The sequence below is a fragment of the Anoplophora glabripennis genome, unplaced genomic scaffold (genome assembly GCF_000390285.2).
Source record: "Anoplophora glabripennis isolate ALB-LARVAE unplaced genomic scaffold, Agla_2.0 scaffold417, whole genome shotgun sequence".
Lineage (NCBI taxonomy): Eukaryota > Metazoa > Arthropoda > Insecta > Coleoptera > Cerambycidae > Anoplophora > Anoplophora glabripennis.
In genome coordinates this window covers 471,603-482,895 of record NW_019417057.1, presented here as the reverse complement: position 1 = coordinate 482,895, position 11,293 = coordinate 471,603, and the positions used below count along the sequence as shown (strand labels likewise).

The 11,293-nt window shown below is 30.7% G+C and overlaps 2 protein-coding genes across 2 annotated transcripts in view; both read left to right on the top strand.

Moving 5' to 3' along the window:
- The first annotated feature begins 280 nt into the window (after positions 1-280).
- Positions 281-10,006, top strand: LOC111692126 (hydrocephalus-inducing protein homolog). The gene is made up of 13 exons (XM_023455885.1): positions 281-512; positions 591-923; positions 1,164-1,312; positions 1,367-1,603; positions 1,657-1,784; positions 1,916-2,099; positions 2,217-2,575; positions 5,032-5,288; positions 5,357-5,586; positions 5,656-5,853; positions 8,687-9,154; positions 9,609-9,839; positions 9,909-10,006. The coding sequence occupies exons 4-13, from the start codon at positions 1,421-1,423 to the stop codon at positions 9,921-9,923; spliced, it is 2,253 nt and encodes a 750-aa protein (XP_023311653.1). The 5' UTR covers positions 281-512; positions 591-923; positions 1,164-1,312; positions 1,367-1,420; the 3' UTR covers positions 9,924-10,006.
- Positions 10,007-10,723: 717 nt separating this feature from the next.
- The window catches only part of LOC108911751 (hydrocephalus-inducing protein), a 37,603-nt gene continuing 37,033 nt past the window's right edge, over positions 10,724-11,293 (top strand). Inside the window, exon 1 of the mRNA XM_023455884.1 lies at positions 10,724-10,882. The gene's annotated coding sequence lies outside the window, so the exon portion shown is untranslated. The remainder of the gene's footprint in view (positions 10,883-11,293) is intronic.

The following is an 11,293-nucleotide window of genomic DNA, read 5'->3' as shown; positions in this document are numbered from 1 at the left end:
TGAAGTTTTTGCCTTAAAACTTGAACAACCCTGCATTTATATTTTAATTCAAGAGTTTTATCTAGATTTTTATTTTTTTTGATGATTTTATTTTAATTTCAACACACAGTATATCGAAAACAAGGCATTTTGGGACATTGCTTCACAGGATTTGTTTTTTCATTTTGATCACTCAAATTTAAATTTTAAGTTTGTCCAATTAATCTAGAACGCCTAATAAAGTTGCAGTTGTGCTTGATAAATATTCTTAGTTTATTACCAAAAACTGTTTCAGGAAGGAAAAATTTTACCAAAGAAATCACAGACATTTACCGTTACATTCGCTCCAAATAAGAATAAACGGTATGAAAGTTGGGCATATTTAGATGTTACAGGAAACACCAGTAGATTACCTTTATACTTGAATGGCACAGGAAGAGGGCCATATGTCAGTCTTAATGTAAAAGTACTAAATATTGGGGATGTTTTTTTGTGTGCGACACATAATTATGAAATTGCTGTAAAAAATGAGGGTAACTAAATTGTTATATATTGGTTTACTTGCTTTGTTTTGTTTACCTTGTAGGAAATTTGTTTTGTTTACCTTGTAGGAAATATACCGGCTACGATAGTTTTTAAAGACATGGTTAGTGACTTTGATGCAGTCATCAAATGTGTACCGAAAAAATTGCATTTACCGTATCAGGATAGTTGCGATGCATTTATATTGAGCTTTTACTCTGAGCTTAAAGGAACATTCATTGAAACAGTTCAATTTGTTGTGAAGGAATCGGAAGAGATTATTCAATTTGTATTGACGTACTTATAGATAATGTAAAATTTATACTTACATCAAATTTATGTCGTATTTTTTAGAGGTAATGTAGTTTGTCCATTACTTAAAACAGATATTCGAGGATTAGATTTTGGCTTATTTCCGTTTGGTAAGTATTTATAAATTATATTGTTTTTATTCACCACGGTAGCGTAGTCGGTCGAGTATGCAGTGGCAAGCATTTCTCGGTCAGACTTACTATTCCGGTCCGGGTTCGATCCCTGGCGTTGGCACTGTCAATGTCGATGGATAAGTGTAGCCCCTTTCCACACAGCCTTTGGCTTTCGATTTGGGGGTTGTCTCATTTCTGTGGTACGTTTTATGTTTTTATTACATGATTACTTTTTAGGTGTAAACCAAACAAAAGAATTTTTCCTTAAGAATGATTGTCAAGTTCCTATAGAATTTAAAATAGTTCTAGAAGAAAATATAGATAATGAGGTAAAGTTTGACCCTGACAGAGGTGTTGTTGATGCTTACACGAAGCAACTTGTTCGCGTAAGATATTTTTATTTACTGAAATATATGCATTTTAACATATACTTATTTTAGGTTGATTTAAATATTTGCCGAAGTAAAGCAGTGGACACAAATTTTAAAGTCGTTATGTGGGGGTCAGAACAGTATTCTTTTAGTAAATTCATAAAATACACGTGCATATGCCCTAAGATAAAATGTGACCCAACTGATATTATAATGAAATTTAGTTTTATTAACTTTGATTATAAGAGAACTATTATATTGACAAATGAGGACAGTGTGTCTGGTTTCATAACTTACACTCCGGAGGTTGTTTTTATAAACAGAATTTAAACTGTTCTATATTGCTGTTTCTTTTTTAGGTTTCCGAGAATAATAACATAGTATGCACTTTAAATAAAAATAATTTTGAAATATGTCCTAATCAATGCGAAGAAGTTGAACTCTCTATAATGACAAATACTTTAGGAATGAGTTGCCTACCTTTAGTGTAAGACTATTAAAAAATACTTGTTCCCGCTTCATTATTTGAATAGAAATATGTTGTTTAAACGAAATCACTTGTCAAGTTTTTGTAAAATTAACTTCATGAAAATGTAAAATTTTGAATTTCTATTTCAGATTTACCGTAGCTGGAGGTGAACCCCAAGAGCTATGCAAAATTACGCTAGACGGACAGGGCCCCGTAATATCGTACAGGCCTGAAGAAATCGATTTCAATGAAATAACTCTTCTGCAAACTGCAGTGAAGGAACTAACTTTAATAAATGATTCACCTATTCCAGCTACTGTACAAATTTCAAAGGTAACAGCTTGTCCTCACTTATAAACATATTTTATGTATCAAGAATTATTTTGAAACTGCTATAGTTATTTTAAAGCTTTTATTCTCAGTCCTAAAATTAATAGAATAAACTTGTAGCCGCCCGAGAGTCTCTTCAAAGTCAATGTAAATGAAATGGATATAATGCCAGATGAAGAAAAAAATATTCGTGTGAGTGTGTATCTGATGGACGTAGGGAAATATGTTAGCAAAATTAATATCACGGTTCAAAATGGAGAATCAATAGACGTAAAAGTTTTTGGGGAAGGTGTGGGACATTCACTTTTATGCGAACCAATTCTGAATTCTGAGTATAATGCTGAGGAATTACTGACACACCAACAATTTGTGTTACCTATAAAAATGACGAACGTGGGAAAGCGATATTATAAAGTACGATGGACATCCTATTCTTCTATTAGGAATTTAAGGGATAAATTAGACCAACCGCATGCTGGGTAAGTGCTTATGAATATTTAGGAAAGATTAAAAACTCGAATTAATGTATTTATTTATAAACAGATATATTTTGTGTATGTACAGTGAAAATTATCTTCCCCTTTTTCTCTGTTATCATTTGAGATATCAAAAAAGTTAAGAATAAAAGTTGCAGGGGTTTTTTAAATTTTTTGACATGACAAAGGCAGTTGAATATTGCACATCTGAGATAAAGGTCTAACTTGTATTTTTCTATATGGAACACCCTGTAGATTTTTACACTATTGGAAGGATTATATGATATTTATCTGCTCCTACTAAAGTATTAGAGACTATTATTATAGACATAGAGAAGTATTAAAGACTATTAATACATTGTTTTTAAGGAGGTAAGTGTGTTTTACCGTAGAAGTGAAAGTAGCTATGGACAACGGGAGGTAAGTGAGGTACGTTACCTCCCTAGGGAAAAAATGCGATTTCGAGTTACAAAAGCATATTTTATGAATAAATAAATAGAAATATTTGATGAACATTATTACATTTTATTAATTATGAATGAATATTTATAGTACAGTTATTACATTTAGTAACATTTATAAAATCTGGATAATTATTACCCTCGCGATTACTAATTGTCACATTTTTCTCAAAATGATTTGACCGCTCGATTTCAGTCACCGGAGGCTCAATATTATCTGAATGGTCCATTAAAACAGCATAATGCAACGTACACTATGTGAACCTGAAGTGTCATTGTAAAGAATCCTGTTGGCTATTTCATTTTAATACTTAAACTGTCAGCAACATAACTTTCTGAAATTGTGGCCGATTTCCAACTACCATGTCCCTAATACATCAACTCCTGTATTAGCCAGTAACGTTGCCGATGTTCTTCAGAATGAATGGCCTGGCCAGGATGTTCTAGTTTCAGAAACTGTGCAATCTTATTAGGAATCATAAAAAGGGTATTCTTGCCAAATGGTTGGTTGTAACTTCTACCCGCTTAATAGCGCATAAAAAAGCGTAAAATTTCTGTTTTAATTTCCAATATAATCTTGATATATTTCTTGAGAATTTCTAGGTGAGAAACAGAACCCAGACAAAAAATAATTGTAAACGTATGTGACATACCATTTTTAGAATCTGGAATTGTAACTACAATAATGTCATCGAAATTTTTGAAATTGATGTTGTCCAAAGTAAGTTCGCATAACTCATCAGAACCGTCACTACCTTCATTAGCAAATATGTGTTATCAGGTGCCTGAATGAGAAAATCGTTGACTTGTTCTCTTGTAAAAACGTTTGACTTTTTTATGTGTATAGCCATCATTCTTATGTTTCAAAAATGCTCTCAACTTGGGGTGTTTTGATATATCCACGTTCTCCTCTATGAAATTAGTTGACTTAATCATTGAGTATCCACTCCACAAACTCGCCGGTGACTTTAAAGTTCCATGAAATATGCTAGCGGTGACATTTCAGAAACACCAGTATTTTTATTTTGGCACCATTCTTTAAAATTTCTATATGCTCGTCCGTAGCTCACTTTCGACTTCTCGGGCAATAAAAATTCGCAGGCAGCATTTGCTGCACTTTCTATTTGAAAATCACTGATTTAGAAATAATAATTCAAAACCAGCAAATTTGCAACTTTTATATAGCTTTGTTTAGAAATACCTTAGAAACGACAAAATTTAAACAACCAAGGTGACTTTGCAAAATTTCGAATAATAATTGATTAAGAAATGTCAAAAAATAAAACCTAATCTTTATTTCATGAACCATAAAGTTAGCAGTTAAGTATAATTTACTACTCTCGGATTCTATTACCAGCCCTCGCTCCGATCGGGCGCAAAATCGTCCTCGACTGGTAAATAATACTTACCTCCTTTATGGTGTAAATAACTATTATTTTTAATAGTTTTTGTGACATTACTTATTTTAATATAGTTTTACAAAATAGCCTTGGAAGAATATTGACAATTAAAGAAAGCAGAAAGGTGTGATTTAGTGACAATTTACTTGATATAAATTAATAATAATAATAATAATATATAAATTAATTTATTTTTTTTTTTGCAAAACGTGTATATACTACATATAATCTCATGGAACATTTCCTTCAAAACTTACCTTTAGAACACTAATACCAAAAAGGGGGCAACAAAATGATGGTGAATTAGAAAATAAGTGTCCTTTATTAAAAATGAATTCTTAATTAAAAACAGTTAGGTAGCTTATTTAATATTTTATCTTGGAAATACAGGAAAACAATTATTTTTAAGAGTTATGACCTTAAGTTACTTTTGTCAATAATAATATTTACATGGTTTTTTTCAATCTTTTTTTTCATCAATATTGATCATCCTGTATCTCTTACATACAGCAAATTTTTTTATTAACTTATAATGTAGAATCAACCTCTAAATTTTGGCCAAACGTTACAGTTACAACCCATTTATTTTCCATTTCAGGTACTGTTTTCGCATAAAACCTGAGTATTTTGAATTAGCCTACCTTGAATCGCAAGTATTCGAAATTCAGGGTCATTCAAATTTCCAAAGACATGTTGAGGAAGAATTTTTCTGTTATGCATTATTTGATAAAACTAATAAAATCCAACTCGTAATGTCGTTTATTATGAAAGCAAGTTTTGTGGAACCTTGTCTCAGCATTAGAAAACCAATACTTAATGTTTTGGTAGCGAAAAATGATTGCTTAGAGCTAGAAGGTGACTGAATATCTTTGCATTAATCAGTGTAGGTAATGTAAAGAAATAAATTACCACATATTTTTTAGATCGCATGTCTTTAGTAAATAACTTAGCTATACCTTTGAATATTAATCTATCTACAACAACTGATTATTTTATTGGGCATGAGGAAGGCTATCAGTCAAGTTTAAGTCACAAACTAGAAGGGAATGAAGCATTAATAGTGAAAATAAAATTTGCTCCAAATTTGACTGAAAAGAGATACAAAAAAAAAACTGGAGCAGTTTTTATTAACTATATGAATCATCCAAACAAGGTAAAAATTTTATCAATAGAAATGACATTTTTGTGTTATTACATATATACATATTATTTTATTATTTAGGTTAAACTTGATCTAACAACCGAAGTATGTTTCCCTACGATAAGTCTGAATGAATCAGAACTGGAGTTTAGTTGTATTCCACTAAATTCATACTCATTTAAAAATGTTATCATAAAAAATATTACATTTTTACCAGCAACTTACTCGTGGGAAATTTTAGAAGAATTTTTTGAAATAGAACCCTTACCACCAGTCAAGGTAATGATATACGGAGTGCAACTTAAGTAAGTGAAAGTATCTCAGGTGACTTTTAAAGTCATTTTAACAAGAACTTCTTGTGAAGGTTCGTACAACCTTTTTTTACATCAGCAGCATAGCTTTCGAGAATAACATCTACACAATCTCTCTGAAGATGTTTGACATGCGCTGATGAAATTTGGCTAGTGAGTTATTAACCTCTAGTGGTTTAACTAAGTAAAGTAAATATTCCCTGAATTTGTGTATAATTATGTCATTTAGAAGAAAAGATACTGGGAGTCGTTACCACCACTGGTGGTTTCTACATAGGGTCATTTGGTCAATAACTTCCGGCATAAATATATGATAATAAAGAAACATTCAATGTATTACTACAAATTATTGACATTTTATTTGTAATAATATTGTATTTTTATTGTAAAAACTATATATTTATTATCTAGCAACCATGGGGGAACGACTTTTAAACTGTCCTCGAAGCTTGAAGCCGAGGTTCATATTTGCATCTAAATTAATGGGTTGGAATGAATGAAATGAATGAAAGAGAAAGAAAATGAGAGTGGGGAATAGCCAATCGTCGATTCTTGCCATGTTTCTTTATGTGCAATGCATTGCAATGTTTATAGTCAAGTTCAGTGACCTGATCACTCTAATGTACAGTATGCTATCTAGACAGTACTCGAGTAAATTGTACAAAGTAAAAAGTACTTGGTACTGGGTACTCATGAAAACTTTTGTTTTGTCAGTACTCAGCACTCGAAATTTTTAAGAATTCTGTAACTTTTGAGTAGGTACTTTGAATACTCAGTACATATTTGATACATAAATCTGATCAGTACCAAGTATAAGAGGTATTAAGGTGAGCTAGTGGTTAACTTAACTTATTTTTAAATAATAATTTTGAACCACCACTGACTACACAAAAACACTCCAAAATTTCATTGATGCTAAGTATTTTAGAAATTCAGTCAGTGTCTTTGATTCCTAATGATGTTTCAAGAAAAATTTCATTTTATTTGGAATAGTAGGTCATTTTAGATATATTAATTTTTTTTTTTTTTTTTAAGTTAGGTTTCTTTTGTTTTCGATTAATTGGCTGTTACTTCCAAACCGGTTTTTTTCCCGGAAAAATTTTTTGGGACTTTTTTTTTTTTTTTTTTTCGGTTTAACCATTTTGGCCTTCAATTCTTTGTCTTAGAAATTTTGAATTTGAATTACTTCTTGAAATAAATCATAATTTCTACATTAGTGATTTTTTAGAGTTTTGATGATCACACTGTATTTAAATTGTATTTCTAACAAAGAATTAATATTATAATTACTCAAAAACTTTTTTGAATAGATAAAAAATATATTTTTTCTTTAAAATACAATTAGAAATCAAATTTACTAGTAGAGTTTCCAAATACTCTGTGGTGATGAAATTCCGAGGTTTTTAGTTGTGTTGCCTTCCAGTTTTAAATTTAGTTAATTTACCTTTACTAAATAAGTTTCATCAGATTTTAATATAGAACGTAGATTCATATGATTATTTCTGCATAAAATGACCATCCCTGATTTTTTTTACCTACTTAAGTTACACAGAGCATTCTAAACCAGACTTTACCTGGAGATAGAAAAGTTTTTTTGAATAAATCCAAAATGATTAAAGATAAACCAATGAAAATGACTTCATAAGATAAAATGATAATTATTTATCAACCAGAATCATTCAGTGGTTAATAAAACCAAAATTTTGACCCATTTTTAAATATATTTCTTTCCAAAACTTTATTTAACTTTAAGAATTAGATTACAATACTAATAAAAGTTTAAATCATTGGAACTTAAAATTGGGTAATTTTAAAAAACACAAAAGAAGTTCAAATTGTAAAGTGCTAGTATTAAATGAAAAAAGTGTACTTAGACCCTTCCAATTTTACCTATCATTATATTTTATAAAGAATAAACAGTAAAATGCCTCTATATAATTTCATTTGTTTAAATTTATGTATTTTGAATATTATAAAAAAAAAACATTTTCAACCTCTGATCACCTGAAAATGTTGGGATTATGAAATTTGTTATACTTTGTATTTTGCATAATAAGGGTGTCCATTCCAAACTTCCCAGACCGATATCCTGAAAACTGGAAGAGGAATCAGTAAAAAGTGTAGTGTAAATTATATAAATGAGTGCAAAGGAAGTTTCTCTTCATAGAAGTGTAGGTGGCACAAAAAAGCCAAAGACTTTTTTCGATAAGAATAACTTTGTAAAATCCAAGTAAATAATCATTTAATTTTGAACATCTATTGCAATATAAACAGTGCCTTGGAACATTTTCACGTTTGTAAGAAGTGATTTTGTGAAAAATTGTTTGTCGTGATAACATTTTTTTGGCTTGCTATATCATCTACATCACTAAGAAGAGTAATGTCATTTATATTCAGAACTAAGAGCGAGTGCGACCTAGTGACTTGACATTCGTGGCAACAATATAAAAAATCAAGCAACACTGATCGCGTTTGATACTTCGATGGGTGATCATCAAATTTAGTCGCAGTTTGTATAGAAAGACATACCATCTCTCGGGAAGGATGGTCTCTTGTTTTAGCAGTGTTAGACAAGTAAAAGATCCCAACTCTACGACAAATTGTGGGTTCGGCAAAATTTAATGTTGGGGTTTGCTCGTCTCCTGGCGTATGATCGAAAAACCAAGTAAATTCAGAACTAAAGTCGTTTAGGTGCACTAAACAAAATCTTACATAACTTGGAGATCTCTGTTTTCGAGATATCGAACTGGGGAGTTTTTATACAGAACACCTTGAATAGCCTGTGTTGTTTTTAAAACTAGGACGAAAGTGAAAGTGATGAATGCTTAGGAGATTTTGTGTCAAACGTCATTGAAAAACATAACGATACATTAGAAGAACTTTTTACTGGTGTGGATGAAGCAAAGTCTAATTCTGCCTGGGTTAATATTGATTATGTAACAGAAATGAAGAAAGTTCTGCTTCCTGCAGTGCAGCGATTTATGCATGACTGTAATGAACAGGATTTGTTTGGGGATATCAACAATGCTGCAGAATATGATGAGTATAATATTAATAACATTTTAAGCATTGAACCGTTTCGAGGTCAATTAGATCCTTATGAATATGGAGTTGTCACTGTAGGATTCTTCCCCCCGCCAAACACAAAAATTCGAGCTAAGGCAGTTTGTAAAGTGAACGAAGGAGAGAATGAAATCCTCTCCATAGTTGGAACTTCTTGTAAAATTTCCTACAAGTTCAACAAAAAATATGTCGAGTTTGGATGTCAGGTACAGTTTCTTTTTAATACAGGAGTGTGCTAATTTTGGTAGTTTTGATGGGTTTTCGTATTTCCCAAGAATACATAAATAATATTGTCTGCGACAATTTGTTTGTAACATTTTTTATTGCTCTTTTATTTATTTATTAGGACTGAATTAATTTTAAGGGATTCACAATATATGGCGTCAAAGTTCTGCCATTAGGCTTTTATTTTATTAATACATCAGTTACATCAATGACTTATTTATATCAAGAAACAATTAAATTACAAAAAAATAATTCTTGGCACATAGATACTCCTTTTAATATTAATATTATTTGAAAGAAAATTTTACACATTTCAAAATGTTATGTTTTTCTTCAAAATTGAGGAACTATAAGAAACCATCTCAAAAGGCCCGCCCTGTACAGCAGTTAATTTCAAAGTTGAATTTGCATATTTACGTAATTCGTAACTTGCAGCTGTTTTGTGAGATATGTGAAAACACGATAATTTTAACGAACAATGGCTATTGTGTCTTTAACTATTCAATTACCTGCGATAATATTCAGGAAAGTAACACTGATTTGGAACCTGGCTGGCTACATGTCAGCCCAATGTCTAAGAAGATATTCCCTAATACTAGTGTCACTCTGACAATAAAGTATTTCCCTGGAATGGTTGGAGAATTTAGGAGAACATTCAGAGTTGTGGTAAAAAAAAATAACGGGATCACTTTGTGTATATAGAATTGTCTATAATTTTCTAGATCGGATACTTAGATCCCTTTGAAATAAAAATACATGGCTTTGCGGTGTTTTCTCAAGTTTTTGCATATATTCCAAGACCTCTGATAGGTGTTCAACCTGTTGATCTCACATATAAAGCAATATCTGTTTTATCAACATACTATCATCATCGTTTGAAAAATATATCCACCACTGGTTCAAGTCAGTCTTCAGAGACAGAAATTTTATCTCAACTAGACGACGAATGGGTTGTAATCTCTCCCAAAGTAGGTATTCATAACACATGCATTTATTATATTATTTTAAATAACATTTGTATAGAAAATCTTGAAACATAAAAGTCTTAATTTAAATGTAATTTGGAATGCAATGCACTTTTGGTAGAAAAATATAATTTAGTTTTGTAAATATTTACATTAATTTAGAACGACTTTCCTTTAGTAAAACAGTTGATTCATTTTTTAGGGTAACTATCCAAGTACAATGGATATAGATCTATCCATAGAACGATTGCTGTTGGCACAATTTCTAATGAAACATTCGAATATTTTACACTTGCACACATTTAATCGTAAACTGAAAATTATCCCCGAGTTTAAAACTCCACCATATTTGTTAGACTTTGGATATGTTGTTGTAGAAAAATCGGTGTGTTACACTGTTACACTTTTAAATTATGGACCCATTGTGACTGAAGTTAAATTAATCAAAAATGGTGTGAGCTTAGAAAAAAATAAGTTCAGAATAGAATATTCACAAAAGAAGCTAGATGTCGGTGAAACTATAGATTTATATGTCATTTTTCTTCCTACTTTAAAGAGATTCCAAAATCTAGATGTTAATGTTAAAGAAAGCTTCTCTTTAGTAGTGACTCATGGTGCAACCATTCCGATACTGATAAACGCTACTGTGACATTGCCTCGACTTACTTTTGACTTCCAGTTTATAAATTTTGGGGCCGTACATGTAGGACAGTGCCTCAGGAAATCTTTGGTGATAAGAAATAAGTAAGTGTTTGAAAAATATTGCAATAAACTTTTATAATCCTATAAATAATGAAATAATAGTACAAAAAAAAATTACATAAAAATAAAAAATTAAATATTTTACACTTAAATCTTGTGATTTGTCAAAAAATATTTTAAATATGAAATAAACTGGCACATTTCTTATGTAATATTGATAAAAAAAACCACAATTGGAAGAAAAGGAGATTGTAATCACATTGATCTTTTTATTTTTTGTTTTGTGCATATGTCGACGCTTTAGTACGAAAACATGCTATCTCAGATTTCGATTGGAAAACATGCTATCTCAAATTTCAGTTGGAAAACATGCTATCTCAAATTAAACTTGGAGAACATGCTCACTCAGATCTTTAGGTAGAAACATGCTATCTCAGTGTGACTAGAAATTTA

Coding starts and splice junctions, on each gene's coding strand:
- LOC111692126 (XM_023455885.1), top strand. CDS start 1,421: ATGTGGGGGTCAGAACAGTATTCTTTTAGTAAATTCATAAAATACACG. Junction 2,576..5,031: donor TTAGACCAACCGCATGCTGG/GTAAGTGCTTAT, acceptor TTTCCATTTCAG/GTACTGTTTTCGCATAAAAC. Junction 9,155..9,608: donor ATGTCGAGTTTGGATGTCAG/GTACAGTTTCTT, acceptor CGTAACTTGCAG/CTGTTTTGTGAGATATGTGA.